The 18,816-nt window shown below is 41.1% G+C and overlaps 1 protein-coding gene across 3 annotated transcripts; it reads left to right on the forward strand.

Annotated features, from left to right (window-relative positions):
• Window positions 1–17,437: 17,437 nt before the first annotated feature.
• Window positions 17,438–18,031, forward strand: IQCF6 (IQ motif containing F6). Of its 3 annotated transcripts, none has more exons than XM_059075320.1 (2): window positions 17,438–17,509; window positions 17,663–18,031. In XM_059075320.1, exons 1-2 carry the CDS (start codon window positions 17,438–17,440, stop codon window positions 18,029–18,031), a joined length of 441 nt encoding a protein of 146 aa, XP_058931303.1. The 3 variants fall into 3 exon arrangements, with proteins under 3 accessions (XP_058931303.1, XP_058931305.1, XP_058931304.1); XM_059075322.1 differs by having other exon boundaries at window positions 17,438–17,452; XM_059075321.1 differs by lacking the exon at window positions 17,438–17,509 and adding an exon at window positions 17,537–17,560.
• Window positions 18,032–18,816: the final 785 nt, after the last annotated feature.

Genomic DNA, 18,816 nt, shown 5'->3' on the forward strand with positions numbered 1-18,816 from the left:
TGAGAGAAGGCACCACAATAAGAAGCCTGCACACCGCAACGAAGAGTAGCCCCTGGTTGCCGCAACTAGAGAAAGCCAGGGTGCAGCAACAGAGACCCAACGCAGCCAAAAATAAATAAATAAATTTATATATATATATATATATGTATATATATATATATATGTATATATATATATATATATATATATATATATATAAAGAAGTTTGTCTGCCCCACACCATTTGGAACCTTTCTCATTTATTCCTCATTTTCACTTCTTTTGGTTCTCACATCTTGAACTTCAGTTAACACACATACACGTACTCATGTAAACACACACATACTCCCACACAGTTCTAGACTTGGGTTTCCCTGTAGTTGACTCTGCATCCCCCAAACACAGCCCTCCCACCCCGCTCCCCAACTTGGCATAGTCTGGTTCCCAAGTGTCAGGGTTTCTTCTCCCTACAACCAAACCTCCGTATCTCAGTCACACCCACCTTTCTCAGGCCCAGAAGGAACTAGGACAAAAGGACAACAAGGATGAGTCAATTGCTATTCATTCCAGTTCTGGATAGGACAACCACTCACCCTGGTTGGCCTGGGACACACTCTCAGTTCCTGACTGTTGCTCCTGAGCAATAATTCATAGCACTATCTTTCACTCACAAATGTATCCTGCTTTGGATGACAAATTGCCTGATCATCCCATTATATGGACCATAGAGAAGACAACCATGACTCCTGGCTGACTTTATTTACACATGTTGCAGGTTGGGGTGCCCCTCAACTTTGAGGCCTTCTATTGGCCTAGCTTTGGTGGAGGAGACGGAGGGGGTGAAGGTGGATGCTCATTTTTCTTCTTTTTCTTCTCTCTCTCTTTTACTAATGTGGTTTCATCAAGGTCTTCTATCACGATTTGGCAAACGTGGCCATCTTTGTATAATCAGAGTTCAGAGGGGAAAGATATGGGTAGGTTGTTCTCTGTAAACTGTGTGCCGAGTCCACCACATGCTCAACCTCCTGCCTTGCCCAGAGGCCACAGATATAGGACTTATATCCTTAACAGCTGTGGAAATCCACCTTCCCCTGTTGTAACTTTGAGTAGACTGGCTCTCTCTTACACAACATTGAATGCCCATGACTTGGAAATAGACGGTTCAAATCCCTCAGGTCTGTGATCCCCTAAATTTCCCATAGTTAGGAGGTAGATGATTCCATTGCTCTCAGGTCTGTACTCTTCCAGCCATAGCTCTGGCAGGAAGAGGGAAGGGAAGACAGAAATGATGTCATAAGGGCACCTATGACTCAGGCATCAGAATGGTTCCCCACCATTGAGCCCTTTTAGTGAAAATTTGGAAATCCTGTCCCTTCTTCCTGCCATAAATGACCAAAATTTGGCTAAAATGGTAGGACACTGAAAATACTGGCCCACTGGCACAGAAATGTATGAAGTCGGTCATTTCAGGCTGGTTGATAAAAACATAAATTTGAGACAATTTAAATATTCGTCAATAGGGAATTCAATTTCATTGACTTTAGTTCAATCCAACAATGGAACCAAGTAATACACAGAAAGAATGAGTTTGGAGCAAAATCTTAAACAGGTTCTTTACAAAAGATTTATGATGGCTAAGAAGCACATGAAATGATGCCCAACATCATTATTCATGATGGAAATAAAATTAGAACCACAATGAGATATTTTCTAGACACCCTAGAGAATGGCTAAAATAAAAAATACTGACAACATTAAATATTGACAAGGATGTACAACAGCTGAATCTCTTATAAGCTACTGGTGGTAACATATAAAACAGAAGAAATACTCCAGAAAATGGTTTGGCAGTTTCTAATAAAGTTAAGGATATCTCCACCCTATAACTCAGAAATTCTACTCCTAGGTATTTACACAAGAAAAATGAAAACACATGTCTACAAAAGATTTGTGCAAAAATGTTCAGATAGGTCAAAACTGGAAACAACTGAAATGTTCACCAAAGGTGACTAGAGAAAGCAACTGTACTCTGTTTATATAATGAAATAATATACAGTAATAAAAATGAACTACTGAAACACACAATAACACAGGTGAATCTCAAAGACATTATGCTAAACGAAAGAAGCCAGACATAAAAGAGTATTTACAGGATGATCCATTTATACAAAATTTTAAAACAAGCAAAATTAAAATATAGGTGAAATGATTCAGAATAGAGATTACACCTAGAGTAGAGGTATAAGATGTATTGCTTGCAAACAACACAGAAACAAAGAGAAATGTGCTGTATCTTGTTTTGGGTGGTGCTTACTGGGGTATATAGAATTATGAAAACTCACCAAAATGATCTATTAAGAAGCGCTTCAAGGGGAAGGATCAAAATGGCAGAGGAGTAGGACATGGAGCTCACCTTTTCCCCACAGATGCATCAAAAATACATCTACATGTGGAACGACTCTCATAGAACATCTACTGAACGCAGGCAGAAGACCTCAGACCTCCAAAAGGGCAAGACAATCTCCACCCAACCGGGTAGGACAAAAGAAAAAAGAAAAAAAAAGAAAGGAATTGGGATGGGACCTGCACCCCTGGGAGGGAGCTGTTAAAGAGGAAAGGTGTCCACATATGGGGAAGTCCTCTCACTGGAGGGGAGATCAGACAGGACAGAGGGGGAGCTTCAGAACCTCAGAGGAGAGCAGGAGAGCGTGGCAACAGGTCTGCAGACGGCAAAGTAGAGAGAGACATGCAGAGACATTCGGTGCTGACCGGCACTCCCTAGCCTGAGACGCTTGGCCATTGAGGCTGGTAGGGGCTGGGTGCTGAGGCTCAGGCTTTGGAGGTCAGACCCTGGGGAGAGGACTGGGGTTGGCTGCTCGAAGGCATCCTGAGGGTGTGGTGTGCCACAACGGAAGGCGTCCAGGAGGAAGCCTGGGACCGCCAGAGAGGCAAGGCACCATTGTTGAGGGGCAAATGAGGAGATGGGTGGGCACACCATAGGAGCTTCTGTCTCGCACACTCTCAGGGGGCAGGACACCGCCTACACAAGCTACAGGGGTGGGGGGGAGGGGCAGGGTGCAAGCAGCCGCTGCCATCTTGGACTCCAGAGTCAGGCACTGACCATTACCCTGCTGAGGGTTCTGTGAGTGGATGTAGGTCACTGTCGCCAACTGACCAGGAGTGTGTACAGCCCGCCAGTGCCAAGGGTCCCACAAACAGGCACCAACCACTGCTCCTGCCTCCCCCGGCGTATATGCAGTCAGCTCCCTCCGACAGGGGATCTGTGACCAGGAGCCAACCGCTGCCCCTGACTTCCTAGAAGCATATAAATAACCCTACAAGATGACAGTAGGTATTCGTTTCTCCTAAACTTACAGAGTAAGAGAAATATAAGCAAAATGAAGAAGCAGAGGAACCACTCTGAGTTAAAAGACCAAGAGAATTCCCCTGAAGGAACAAACAATGAAACAGACCTCTTTAGTCTAATAGACACCAAGTTCAAAAAGAAGGTAATGAGGGACTTCCCTGGTGGTCCAGTGGTTAAGAATCAGCCTTTCAATGAAGGGGACATGGGTTCGATCCCTGGTCGGGGAGCTAAGATCCCAAATGCTGCGGGGCAACTAACCCCATGCACCGCAACTACTGAGCCCATGCGCCACAACTAGAGAGCCCACATGCCACAACTACTGACCCGGCATGCTCTGGAGCCTGCGCACCACAACTGCTGAGCCTGCACGCTCTGGAGCTCACACATCACAACTAGAAAGAAGCCCGCGTGCTGCAACTAGAGAAGCCTGAGTGACACAACCAAGAGCCTGTGCACGGCAACGAAAGATCCCACATGCCTCAGCAAAGATCCCACAGGCCACAACTAAAGATCCCAAAAGTGGCAACAAAGATCCTGTGTGCCGCAACTAAGACTGGCGCAGCCCATAAATAAATAAAAATAATTTTAATAAATAAATAAATAATTTTTTTAAAAGGAGGTATTGAAAATACTGAAGGAATTAAGAAAAGCTATCAACAGAAATGCAGATTACTGTAAAAAGGAACTAGAAACTATAAGGAGGAGCCAGGAAAAATTAGAAAATTCATTTGTTGAGATGAAAGCTGAGCTCAAAGCAAAGAACAGCAGAATGCATAATGCAGAAGAAAGAAGTGAACTGCAAACTAGAATGGAAATTACCCAACCAAAAGAGCAGACAGGGGACTTCTCTGGTGGTCCAGTGGTTAAGACTTCGCCTTCCAATGCAGGGGGTGAGTATTCAATCCCTGGTCAGGGAGCTAAGATCCCAAATGCCTTGTGGCCCAAAAAACATAAAACAGAAGCAATACTGTAACAAATTCAATAAAGACTTTAAAAATGGTCCATATTAAAAAAAAAAAAAACCCTTAAAAAATTAATTAACTAAAAAAAAGAGCAGACAGAAAGCCAAATAAAAAAAATGAAAGCAATATAAGAGACATATGGGATAATGTAAAGTGGGCCAATCTACACATAATAGGGATTCCAGAAGGAGAAGAAAGAGAAAAGGGGATTGAAAATATATTTGAAGAAATTATGGCTGAAAACTTCCCCAAATCTAAAGAAGGAAACAGATATCCAGATACAGGAGGCACAGAGGGTCCCAAACATGATGAACACAAACAGCCCTACACCAAAACATATTATAATAAAAATGGCAAAAATTAAAGAATGGATTCTAAAGGCCACAAGAGAAAAACAAAAAGTTAATTACAAGGAAACCCCCATAAGGCTATCAGCTGATTTCTCTACAGAAACACTGCAGGACAGAAGGGACTGGCAAAATATATTCAAAGTCTTGAAAGAGAAAAATCTGCAACCTATAATACTCTACCAGGCATGATGATCATTTAGAGTAAGAGGAGAAATAAAGAATTTCTCAGACAAGTCAAAACCAAAAGAATACAGCAATACTAAACCTACCCTTAAAGAAATATTGACAGGTATTCTCTAGCAAGAAGATATAGGAAGAAGGAAATAAAAATTGGAAAGTAAATCACTTAAATTAGCCAGTATACAGATCAGAAAGAAAAAAAAAACCTACTTGTGAAAGCAATGATAAACACAAGGAACAGCAAAAGGATAAACAAGAAGATATAAAAAGGGACATCAAAATCATAAAATGTCGGGAAGGAGAATAAGAAAATGCAGATTTTTTCTTTCTTTTTTTTTTCTACAATGTGAGCCTATAAGACTATCAGTCTAAAGCAAGCAGATATAGGAAGGGGTTAACATACTTGGGAAACCAGGGCAACCACAAATCAAAAACATACAAGATTCACAAAAACTAAAAAGAAGAGAACACAAGCATAAAAAAAGAAATCATCAAATCACAAAAAGAAAAACAAAAAGAAAAAGAAATGAACAACTGAGAAACAAAGAACCAGCTGGAAAATAAGGTTTGAAATAGCAATAAATACATATGCTTCATAATTACCTTAAATGTCAACTGACTGAATGTCCCAATCAAAAGACATAGCATGGGACTTCTCTGGTGGTGCAGTGGTTAAGAATCTGCCTGCCAATGCAGGGGACCAGTTTGATCACTGATCTGGGAAGATCCCACATGCCACAGAGCAACTAAGCCTGTGTGCCACAACTACTGAGCCTGTGCTCTAGAGCCCGCAGACCACAACTACTGAGCCCATGTGCCACAACTACTGAGCCCATGTGCCACAACTACTGAAGTCTGTGTGCTCTAGGGTCCACATGATGCAAATACTGAGCCTGCGTGCTGCACCTACTGAAGCCCACGTGCCTATGGCCTATGCTCCACGACAAGAGAGGCCACCGCGATGAGAAGTCGCCCCCGCTTGCCGTAACTAGAGAAAGCCCATGCACATCAACAAAGACCCAACACAGCCAAATAAATAAATAAATAAATAAATAAGACACAGCATGGCAGACTGGATAAAAAAGCACGAGCCTACAATATGCTGCCTACAATAGACCACCTTAGGGCAAAGGACACACACAGACTGAAAGTGAGGGGATGGAAAAAGATATTTCAGGCAAACGGAAATGACAAGAAAGTGGGAGTTGCAATACTCATACTAGACAAAAGAGACTTTAAGGTAAAGACTATAAAGAAAGATAAAGAAGGACACTATATAATGATAAAAGGATCAATACAAGAAAAGGATGTTACACTCATCAACTTATATGCACCTAATATAGGAGGACCCAAATGCATAAAACAAATACTAACAGACATAAAGGGAGAAATTGATGGGAATACAATAATAGTAGGAGACTTTAACACCTCACTCACATCAATGGATAGATCTTCCCGACAGAGAATCAATAAGGCAAAAGAGATCCTAAATGATACAACAGAACAGTCAGATTTAATTGATATTTTCAGGACATTACATCCAAGAAAAAAAAAAGAATATACGTTTTTTCAAGCGCACATGGAACATTCTCTAGGATTGACCACATACTTGGGCACAAAACTAACCTCAACAAATTTAAGAGTACTGAAGTTATTTCAAGCATCTTCTCTGATCACAATGGCATGAAACCAGAAATTCACCACAGGAAAAGAAATGAGAAAAAAATGACTACATGGAGACAAGACTAAAAAAGGACTCCATGGAGAATAGACATGCTACTAAAAAACCAATGGGTCAATGAGGAAATAAAAAAATAATTTAAAAATACCTTGAGACAAACAACATAACCATACAAAATCTATGGGATGCAGCAAAAGCAGTTCTTAGAGGGAAGTTCATAGTGATAGAGGCCTTCATCAAAAAAACAAGAAAAATCTCAAGTCAACAACCTAATGTACCATCTAAAAGAGTTAGTAAAAGAAGAACAAAGAAAACCTAAAGTCAGCAGAAGGAAGGAAATAATAAAGATCAGGGAGGAAATAAATAAAATAGAGATTTTTTAAAAATAGAAAAGATCAGTAAAACCAAGAGCTGGTTCTTTGAAAGGGTAAACAAAATTGACAAACCTCGGGCCAGGCTCAACCAAGAAGATAAGAGAGAACCCCAAATAAACAAAATAAGAAATGAAAAAGGAGAAATCTCAACTGATACAGAAACTCTGCAAGACAGAAGGGAGTGGCAGGACATATTTAAAATGATGAAGGAGAAAAACCTACAACCAAGATTACTCTACCCAGCAAGGATCTCATTCAGATTTGATGGAGAAATTAAAACCTTCACAGACAAGCAAAAGCTGAGAAAGTTCAGCACCACCAAACCAGCTTTACAACAAATGCTAAAGGAACTTCTCTAGGCAAGAAACACAAGAGAAGGAAAAGACCTACAAGAATAAACTCGAAACAATTAAGTAAATGGTAATAGGAACATACATATCAATAATTACCTGGAATGTAAATGGATTAAATGCTCCCACCAAAAGACACAGACTGGCTGAATGGATACAAAAACAAGACCCATATATATGCTGCCTACAAGAGACCCTCTTCAGACCTAGGGACACATACAGACTGAAAGTGAGGGGATGGAAAAAGATATTCCATGCAAATGGAAATGAGAAGAAAGCTGGAGTAGCAATTCTCATATCAGACAAAACAGACTTAAAAATAAAGACTATTACAAGAGACAAAGAAGGACACCGCATAATGATCAAGGGATCGATCCATGAAGAAGATATAACAATTGTAAATATTTATGCACCCAACATAGTAGCACCTCAATACATAAGGCAAATACTAACAGCCATAAAAGGGGAAATTGACAGGAACACAATCATAGCAGGGGACTTTAACACCCCAATTTCACCAATGGACAGATCTTCCAAAATGAAAATAAATAAGGAAACACAAGTTTTAAATAATACATTAAACAAGATGGACTTAATTGATATTTATAGGACATTCCATCCAAAAATAACAGAATACACATTTTTCTCAAGTACTCATGGAACATTCTCCAGGATAGATCATATCTTGGGTCACAAATCTAGCCTTGGTAAATTTAAGAAAATTGAAATCGTATCAAGTATCTTTTCCAACCACAATGCTATGAGACTAGATATCAATTACAGGAAAAGATCTGTAAAAAATACAAACACATGGAGGCTAAACAATACACTACTTAATAACAAAGTGATCACTGAAGAAATCAAAGAGGAAATCAAAAAATACCTAGAAACAAATGACAATGGAGACATGATGACCCAAAACCTATGGGATGCAGCAAAAGCAGTTCTAAGAGGGAAGTTTATAGCAATACAATCCTACCTTAAGAAACAGGAACCATCTTGAATAAACAACCTAACCTTGCATCTAAAGCAATTAGAGAGAGAAGAATTTTTAAAAACCCCAAATTTAGCAGAAGGAAAGAAATCATAAAGATCAGATCAGAAATAAATGATCAAAAATAAATGAAAAAAGGGCTTCCCTGGTGGCACAGTGGTTGAGAGTCCGCCTGCTGATGCAGGGGACACAGGTTTGTGCCCTGGTCTGGGAAGATCCCACATGCCGCGGAGCAGCTGGGCCTGTGAGCTATGGCCGCTGAGCCTGCGCGTCTGGAGCCTGTGCTCCGCAACTGGAGAGGCCACAACAGTGAGAGTAATGCAAAATAAATAAATAAATAAATGAAAAAGAAATGAAGGAAATGATAGCAAAGATCAATAAAATAATAAAATAAAATAATAAAATAATTTAAAATAAAATGTGTGTTTAAAATAAAAATAGGTGTACAAATATTCTTCAAGACTCAGCTTTCAATTATTTTGAGTATATACCTGGAATGGAATTGCCATATAATAATTCTATCTTTAATTTTTGAGGAACCATCATGCTGTTTTCCACAGCAGCTATATCATCTTACTTTCCCAGCAACAGTGTACAAGTGTTCCAATTTCTCCATATTCTCATCAACACTTGTTATTTTCTGGGTTTTAAAAAAAAATAGTATCCAACCTAATGGGTGTGAGGTGGTATCTTATTGTAGTTTTGATTTGCATTTCCCTAATGATCAGTAATGCTGAGCTTTTTTTTTTTTTTTTTTGCGGTACGCGGGCCTCTCACTGTTGTGGCCTTTCCTGTTGTGGAGTACAGGCTCCGGATGCGCAGGCTCAGTGGCCATGGCTCACAGGACTAGCCGCTCGTGGCATGTGGGATCTTCCCGGACCGGGGCATGAACCCATGTCCCCTGCATCTGCAGGCGGAGTCTCAACCACTGCACCACCAGGGAAGCCCAACATTGTCTTTTGATGCATAAAAATGTTTAAATTTCATGTAGTCCAATTTGTCTATTTTTTCTTTTGTTGCCTGTGCCTTCGATGTCATATCCAAGAAATCACTGTGAAATCCAATGCTGTACAATTTTTGCCCTATGTTTTCCTCTAAGAGTTTTAGGTCTTTGATCCACTTTGAATTTATTTTTTATCTGGTGTTGGATATGGGTCCAATTTCATACTTATGCACGTAGATATCCAGTTTTCCCCATACCAATTGTTGAAAACACTGTCCTTTCCCCCACTGGATGGTTTTGGCATCCTTGTAAAAAATAACTTGAACAGAGCCCATGTCTGGGCTCTCTTTTCTATTCCATTGGTCTCTATGTCTGTCTTTATGCCAGTACCACACTGTTTTGATTACTGTAACAATGCAGTAAGTTTTGAAATAATGAAGTGTGAGTCCTTCAGCTTTATTCTTCTTTTTCAAGATTGCTTTGGCTATTCAGAGTTTCTAGAGATTCCATATGAATTTTAGGAAATTTCTATTTCTGCAAAAAACGTCATTAGGATTTTGATAGGGACTGCACTGAATCTATAGATTACTTTGGATAGTATTGACATCTTTACAATGTTAAGTCTTTCAATCCATTAACATGGGATATATTTCTATATTTTTATGTTTTCTTAAATTATTTTCAACAATGTTTTGTAGTTTTCATTGTACAAGTCTTTCACTTTCTTGGTTAAGTTTGTTCCTAAGTATTTTATTGTTTTTGAGGCTACTGTAAATACATTTGGGGGGATAATTTTCTTTTAGGATTGTTCATTGTTAGCAACTGATTTTTGTCTTCAATTTTGTATCCTGCTACCTTGCTGAATTCATTTATTAGTTATAATAGTATTCTAGTGGAACCAACAGAAACTCTGGTGCTGATATTTTTCCTCCCTCTAGAGGGAGCGCCTCATCAGCCAAAATACAACGCCTTGGAAAATGCTTTTAAAATACCTGTTTTAAAATGTTTTCTTCTTCATGTGATTTGGATGCAAAAAGGAAAGTAGTTCACTCATAAAAATTCTTATAGTTTTTTTTTTTTTTTTTTTTTTTTTTTTTTTCTTATAGTTTTAACACTTAAAACTTTGGAAATGTAATTTCCTCACCTACTTGTCACTTACTTATCCTCCCCTCCCCTCACCAAATTGTATTGGTTTTAGATCTATTTGTTAAAAATATTAAAATGCAACACCTTCTGATTTGTTTGTAGAATAGCTGTTTGTCATTAGGAAATACAGACATTTTAAAGCCAATAAAACCTCTGCATAATTGCTGGATACAACTGGAAAGTGTATTGAATTAGGAGGCAGAAACAAGAATTCCAACTTCCCTCCAAGCGTCAGGGCTTTGTGATGGTCTTTTCCAGTTTCAGCAGCCATTAAAATCAACATCAGAAGGAAGTGAACTTAAATTCCAGACCAGCATGTCACTGCAGGACAAAAGGTTAAACCAGGACTTCGTCCAAATAAGAAGAAAAACCAATCACCCAACAAAGGACATGAAGAGACAGTTCATAGAAAAAGAAACAGCGGGGATGGGGGTGGGGAGGGGACTGGCAGATTCTGAACATATGCAAAGATGCTCAATTCACACATAAAAAAGAAACAGAAAGTTGATTGGTGATGACAGGTCCTCCAGGTTGGTAAGGGTGAAGAGAAACTATTATATGTTGTTGGTTAGAATGTAAACTGGCAAAACCTCTCTTTGAATAACAATTTAACAAAATCCATCAAAACAAAAAATGCACAGACCCCTTGATCCAGCAATTCTACTCTGGGAATTTTTTTCTACAGAAATACTCCCAAAAGTTAGCATCCACTTGACATCAAAATCAGATTAGGTCAGCACAGGAAGAGAAAATTATAGGCCAATCTGACTGGTGAACCCACATGGCAAATATTAAAAAACTGAATCCAGTGATGATTTCAAATAATACTTAAATGAGTAGAATTTATCTCATGAATGCAAGTGTATTGATCATTGTTCTTTTAAAAAAAATTTATTTATTTTATTTATTTATTTTTGGCTGCATTGGGGTCTTCGCTGCTGCGCGCGAGCCCTCTCTAGTTGCCATGAGCGGGGGCCACGCTTTGCCACAGTGCATGGGCTTCTCATTGCGGTGGTTTCTCTTGTTGCGGAGCACAGGCTCGAGGCATGAGGGCTTCAGTAGTTATGGCTTGCGGGCTCCAGAGGGCAGGCTCAGCAGATGTGGCACATGGGCTTAGTTGCTCGGCAGAATGTGGGATCCTCCCAGACCAGGGCTTGAATTCGTGTCCCCTGCATTGGCAGGTGGACTCTTAGCCACTGCACCACCAAGGCAGCCTGATCACTGTCCTTAACTACAAACAACACACAGTTTCATATTCATTTAAGCAGAAAATTAAAGTACTGAAACAATACTTATTAGCTCACCAGATTTTCAGGAAGCCTGAAGAGTAGGCTCAGAAACAGACAGAGCAAAGAAAAGGTACATATCCGGAACCACACAAAACACCTCACCCTAGAACCAGCCTGATGAAGATTCCACCATGGGCACAAAGGATGCTCTCTTGGTTTTCTGGATCCCAAGCTGCAAGCTGAAAATCCCTAGTGGGTACATCTGACTGGCCAAACCTGTCACATGTCTGTCCAGTAGCCAGGGAAGCTGGGAAAGCAAGAAATTGGCATTTACAGCTCTATAATTAGAAGCAAGCTGTCTCCCACCAAGAGAGATAAGAAGGGTAGTCCCCAAACACAGAGAAGGGGCTCAGGTGCCAGGAAGTCTTAAATATGGCCAAGGCCCACCACTGTGAGGAAATTTCCACAGTAAAAAAAAAAATCTATTGATGTAATTTACAATATTAACAGATATAAGAGGAAAACCATGTAATCCTCTCTACAGTTGCAAAAAGAAAAACATTTAATAAAATTCTTCATTAAAAAAAAAGTTAGGGACTTCCCTGGTGGTCCAGTGGCTAATACTCCACGCTCCCAATGCGTGCGGCCTGGGTTCAATCCCTGGTCGGGGAACTAGATGCCGCATGCATGCCGCAACTAAGATGTCTGCATGCTGCAACTAAAAGGTACCGCGTGCCACAACAAAGATCCCGCGTGCCGCAACTAAGACCTGGTGCAGCCAAAATAAATAAATAAATATTTTTAAAAAATCACTTATAATTCTATACAATAGCAATGGGGATTTTAAAAATGAAATTAAGAAAACAATTCTATAATAGCATCAAAAAGAATTACTTAGGGAAAAAATTAACCAAGCAGGTCCAAGACTTGGACACTTAAAACTATAAAACACTGTTGAAATAAATTAAAGGAGACCTAAATATATGGAAAGATATTTTGTGTTCATGGGTCAGAAGACTTAATAATCTCCCAGTTGACCTACAGATTCAATGCAACCCTATTAAAATTCCCACTGCCTCCCCCATATTTTTCAGAAATGGACAAGCTAATCTTGAGATTCATATGGAATTGCAAGGGTCCCAGAATAAGAGTCTTGAAAAAGATAAAGCTGGAGGATAGACATATAAATCAATGGATTAGAATTGAGAGACCAGAAGTAAACCTGTAGATCTAGGTTCAATTGATTTCAACAAGGGTACCAAGACAAGGGAAAGAATAATCTCTTCAACAAATGGGGCTGGGACAACTGCAAAAGCCCATGCAAAAGAATGAAGGTGAACTCTTAGTTACCTCACAACATATACAAATATTAACACATAATCGACTGAAGTCCTAAGTGTAAGAGATAAAACTAAAAAACTCTTAGAATAAAAAACACAGGGGCAAATCTTTATCACCGTGGATTTGGCAATGGGTTCTTAGCTATGACACCAAAGCACAGCAACAATAGAAAAATAGATAAATTGGAATTCATCAAAATTTAAAACTTTTGGGCATCAAAAAACATTACAAAGAAAGTGAAAAGACAACCAGAAGAATGGGAGAAAATATTTTCAAATCATATATCTGGTAAGGATATAGTGTCCAGAATACATAAAAGACTCAAAATTCAACAACAAAAAAGACAAGTAAACCAATTAAAAATAAGCCAATTAAAAAGTGGAAAATGGTTTGAATAGACATTTCTCCAAAGAAACATATATAAATGCCCAAGAAGCACATGAAAAGATGCTCAGCATCATCAGTCTTAGAGAAATGCAAATCAGAACCACAATGAAACACCACTTCACACTACCATGGCTATAATAAAAAATAAATGGAAAACAACAAGCGGAGATGTGGAGATTGGAAAGAATGTAAAATGGTATAGTTCCTGTGGAAAACAGTTTGATGGTTCCTCAAAAGTCAAACATAGAATTACCAGGTGACCCAGCAATTCCACTCCTAGGTATATACCTAAAAGAATTGAAAACAGGTGTTCATACAAATACCTGTACACAAATGCTCACAACAGTACTATTCACAATCACCAAAGAGTGAAAACAATTCAAATATCTGTCAATTTACAAATATATAAACAAAATGTATCTATACAATGGAATATTATTTAGCCATAAAAAAGAATGAAGTTACTGATACATTTTACAGCATGGATGAACCTTGAAAACATGCTAAGTGAAAGAAGCCAGACACAAAAGGCCATATAATATATGATTCTATTTATATGAAATGTCCAGGATAGGCAAATCCATAGAGACTAAAAGCAGACTAGTGGCTGCCAGGGGGTGGGGCAAGGGAAAGAAAATGGCAAATGGCTACTTAATGGGTACAGGGTTTCTTCTGGGAATGATGAAATTAGAATTAAAATTAGATGGAATTAGAAACTGGACTTAGATAGTAGTGATGGTAGTACAACAGTGTGAATGCACTAAAAGCAACCGAATTAACCGAATTGTACATTTTAAAATAGTTAAAATAGTTAATTTTACATTATATGATTTTTACCTCAATTAATTTAACAAGATACACAGAAACATACAGAGTTTTCTATTTCTTTAGGTACATGGATGTTCTGTGTCCATAAATGCATAGCTAATTGTCCAGGATACCCTCCAAGCTGGGAACAGTAATAATGTAATGCAGAAAACACTGATTGCCAAGCAAAATTTATTTTGAAATGTATGAATTAAAAATAAATTATATAAACTATAATGGAAAAGAATCTAGAAAGAATATATATATGGATAAAACTGAATCGATTTGCTATACACCAAAAACTAACACAACATTGTAAATCAACTATACTTCAATAAAAAAATAAATCATTTTTAATAAAAAATTTAATTCTGTGTATGGCATAAGGTCTGAAAGAATAGCTCTGGGGGTAAATTTCAAGGGAAATTCCCTTTCCACCTTATATGTCTCTGCATTTTTTGAAATTTTAGAAACAGACATACTATATTTATAATCAGGAAAAAATTAAGCAAGAAAAAGAGAAGCAGAAGCTGGAGAGGGGAGCAGTGAGGAAACAGAGACCAAGGAGTGTCGTCTGTGAATGCTTAGTAGGATTCAGGGAATGCATCTTCCACTTTGGCCCCATATGCTGCCACTTTGTGAATAACTACAAAAGCGTGAACATAAAAGGGGCTGGCAGGTTTTTCCAGGGACTTTTAAGAAGGAGACAAAGCCAGGATATTCTGGCAACATACAGCCAGGCCAGAGTGGGGCACAGGAGAGATCCACAAGGAACAGTGGGATGTAGTGTTCTAACCATGGCAACCCAGCCTGGATGGACTCAGCCTCAGAGTGCTGGCCACAACCACAGCGCCCTTCTAAGTGATCCCTTCTTCAGAATCCAGAAGATTGGGCTGGAAGTAGACACCTGACACCAGGACCAAAGGTTCAATGCAGTGATAGAGGCCTTTGAGATGGCTGATACCAGCACTCCGCTCACCCAGATTGCAGATGTTAAAGGAGGCAAGAGGGTCCACTCTTGAGGACTTTTAATGTGATGCAAAGAGGTTGCTTGCTTGACAATAGGGCCAGAACCTGTAAAACATGCCAATGGATAGTGCCATGGCAACTAGTATGAATCATGGTAAGAGGGCTCGAAAACACATAAACAGGAGCCACAGCGCGTGGCCCCACGAGCAGTGGGCACCCAGCAAATCCTCATGCAGAAAAATGAGCAATACCACGCATGCTAAAGGCAGAACCAGAATGGCCTCCCAAATCCCAAAGGACTCACAGCATCTCTGCATCACCTGCGTCTGTAGTTCCAGTCCTAACTCTGAATCCTAGAAACACAGCTTTCTGTGAGCTCCCATGGGCCCTTGCCACACAGCTGCATTCTTATAGGACAGCAGGGCAGACCCAGGTTTTGTGGGAACTGAAGCTTATATAATTTGGAAGGCCTACTTTAAGAAAAAAAATGCAAAATTACAGACTTAAAATTAGGCAAGTGAATATTTAGGACAAGTAAAGAAATCACATCAAATTACACACTTTAGGGCTTCCCTGGTGGCGAAGTGGTTAAGAGTCCGCCTGCCGATGCAGGGGATACGGGTTCGTGCCCCGGTCCGGGAAGATCCCACATGCCTCAGAGCAGCTGGGCCCGGGAGCCATGGCCGCTGAGCCTGCGTGTCCGGAGCCTGTGCTCCACAACGGGAGAGGCCACAACGGTGAGAGGCCCGCGTACTACACACACACACACACACACACACACACACATACACACACACAAAATTACACACTTTAAAAAGTTGGCAACGGCTTCCCTGGTGGCGCAGTGGTTGAGAGTCAGCCTGCCAATGCAGGGGACACAGGTTCGTGTCCTGGTCTGGGAAGATCCCACGTGCCATGGAGCGGCTGGGCCCGTGAGCCATGACCGCTGAGCCTGTGCATCCGGAGCCTGTGCTCCGCAACAGGAGAGGTCACAACAGTGAGAGGCCCGTGTACCACACACACACACACAAAAAAAAGTTGGCAAATATCACAAACATAACAATGTATATATATTACTTAAGTGTGCTACCTCTATAATATTTTTCCTACATTTTTTGCTGCATAACCTTTGATTACTTCTTCATATGATGATTTTACAATATGATTTTCTATAGAAACTTGTTTATTATTGACATTCGAGATGCATAAAATGTGATTTCTTGTGCCAACATATGCACCATTCACAGCGGTTCTAGTTGGTTCCCTATAATCGCTGGAATTCTGATAAATTCTACTTCACAAAATTTATACCAAAACAAGAAAAAAAAGCTTAGAATGTTTATAACTGTGTCACTGCATTATCAAAATATATTCCTGACAAGACAAAACTTCAATTTTAATCAGGCATCAATGAGAACATAATCTACCTCTTATGGTTTAACATGCCTGATAAAAGGAAGAATTTTCTACAGACCAGTTGTTGTCTCCATACTTTTCAAATCTTGCTTTTCTTCCCCTGTACATACACTTCTGCTGCCAGGCACTGTAGGGAGTATCCATATCACCATAGCAGCACTTCTGTCCCAATATCCTCATACCATGATACAGGTGAATGGATGATGTAACTGGAAGGAGAACTCCTGGAAGCCATTGCTAGCAGAATGGCTAGCAAGAATTTATCTATTCCCAGGGGTGACCATGAACCACATAAATCTATCACATTAACCCAAACTAAGTATATCCCAGCTCAGCTTCCCCTTAGTCACGCTCCAAAAGAAACTGCAGCCATTCCATGGCACCCGACAAGAAAAGGGTGACAGAGGAGGTCAGAGAGGGGGAGACAGAGGCCCTCTCCAATTGCAGCTAAAATATCTTGCTTTCACAAATTTAACAAAAAACATACTAGCCCATGAACACACTGCTTGGATCCCTCCCAAAGGCTCTGACACTTAAGCTTCCATAAATCCACACTGGTGATGAGTAGTCCTAAGTAAAATCCCTTACTTGTAGGAAAGCTACATGAATCTCTCTCTTCACTACCACCAGCAGGAACAGACATAAGTGACTGGAAGGTGTAGAAAGAGCAAGACTTAAGACACCAGTTAAATCTGAGAAATAAACTGAAAGCAAGAAATAACGGCAGGCCCCCCAAAATGATGGTAATCAAGGAATAAGGTGACTGGTTAATCCCTAAGGAGATACAAACAAAAGAAGAGGAGAAAGAGATGTGGGCGAAATGTGGATGGACAGGACCTGATGAGGGGAGCCTTGTGTGCAGGTGGGCGGAGTCTAGTGATGGGGGTGCCTAATAGTTGAGGGCGGGGCTAAAGACTAGGGTGGCCTAACTGATAGATGAGTGGACCCTAAAGACCAGGGTCATGGACACACAAAATGTGAGTGAGGCCCATATAGAAGGGATCTGCCTGGTGGATAATGAGCAGTGTCTAAAGGTGAGTAGGGGTTTGGAAATAAGATGGATGGGGCCCAGAAATGAGGCCAGGGCTACCTGGGCCAGGCCCCCTTTCCTCCCAGCACCAGAGGTGGGTCTAGAAGTGGGAGGGTACTCCACTTAGCATCTCCATGTTCTTCCTTCCCCCGATCAGTTAGAGAAGGCAGCCATAAAGATTCAGTCATGGTGGCGTGGCAACATGGTACGCTGGACGTTACTGCATGCAGCACTCAGGGCCTGGGTCATCCAGTGCTGGTGGAGGTCGATTCAGGCCAAGATGCTGGAGCAAAGACGGCGCCTGGCACTAAGACTCTACACCTGCCAGGAGTGGGCAGTGGTGAAGGTGCAGGCACAGGTTCGAATGTGGCAAGCCCGCAGACGGTTTCTCCAGGCACACCAAGCGGCCTGCATCATCCAGTCTCACTGGCGCTGGCATGTCAGCCAAACCCGAGGCCTGATCCAGGGCCGCTATGAGGTCAGAGCTGGCCGGCTGGAGCTCAACATTGAAATCCTTATGACCTAGGGTGCTGGCAGAGCCAAGGAGACTGGATCTCTCTTCCAATAAAGACATTTACTGACCATGGTCTTGCTCTTTGGAAATCAGACCCATAGATGTGGGATCAGCCCCTTATCTTCCTGCCTTCCACCCAAAGAAAAGATTTCCTGGCATTATCTTAATGCCCATGCCAGGGCAACTCACACTAGGCCCTTGCTCCTAATGCAAACCTGACCAATCCTGCACCCAAAAGAAACCTCAGGGCCCAGGTCAGTCTCTGACACCTCAGCCAGCCTGATCAGAGCTCCCTCCACAAGTTGGGGTAGGCATTGGGCTTTATTTTTCTGCAGCCCCTGCCCAGCCATCTCCATTCAGGGTAGGACTGGCTGCAGTCAGAGCCAGCTGGGAAGGCCAGGATTCCACAGGTCTGTGATTGGCAGGGTCCTCAGGGCCAGCACAGAGCTTAGCAGGGAGCCAGGAGGACAGGGTACCCCAGCTGAGCAACAGCAGGACATGCACTGTGCCTCAATGGGGGATAGCCAGCCAAAGCCAGCCCCTGGGGAAGGCCAGCACAGGAGCTAAGACGCTGCAGTTGTGCCTGCTACCTCCCTCCCCAGGGGCTGAGAGACAAGGCTTCCCTCCCCTGTGCTGGCCACTTCCTAGGAGAACCACGCATGGGGTTGGGGAGGGGAGAGAGAGACTGGGGATTGGAGTGGGTAAACAAGCAGAGGAGGATTAGGGGTGGGCAAGGGGGCATGGCTGTCCCTCTGCCATTGGAGGTCATTAGCTTGGGGACACAGCCCCTAAATCCT

Source organism: Kogia breviceps, chromosome 10 (genome assembly GCF_026419965.1).
Source record: "Kogia breviceps isolate mKogBre1 chromosome 10, mKogBre1 haplotype 1, whole genome shotgun sequence".
In the NCBI taxonomy this organism is placed as follows: Eukaryota; Metazoa; Chordata; class Mammalia; order Artiodactyla; family Physeteridae; genus Kogia; species Kogia breviceps.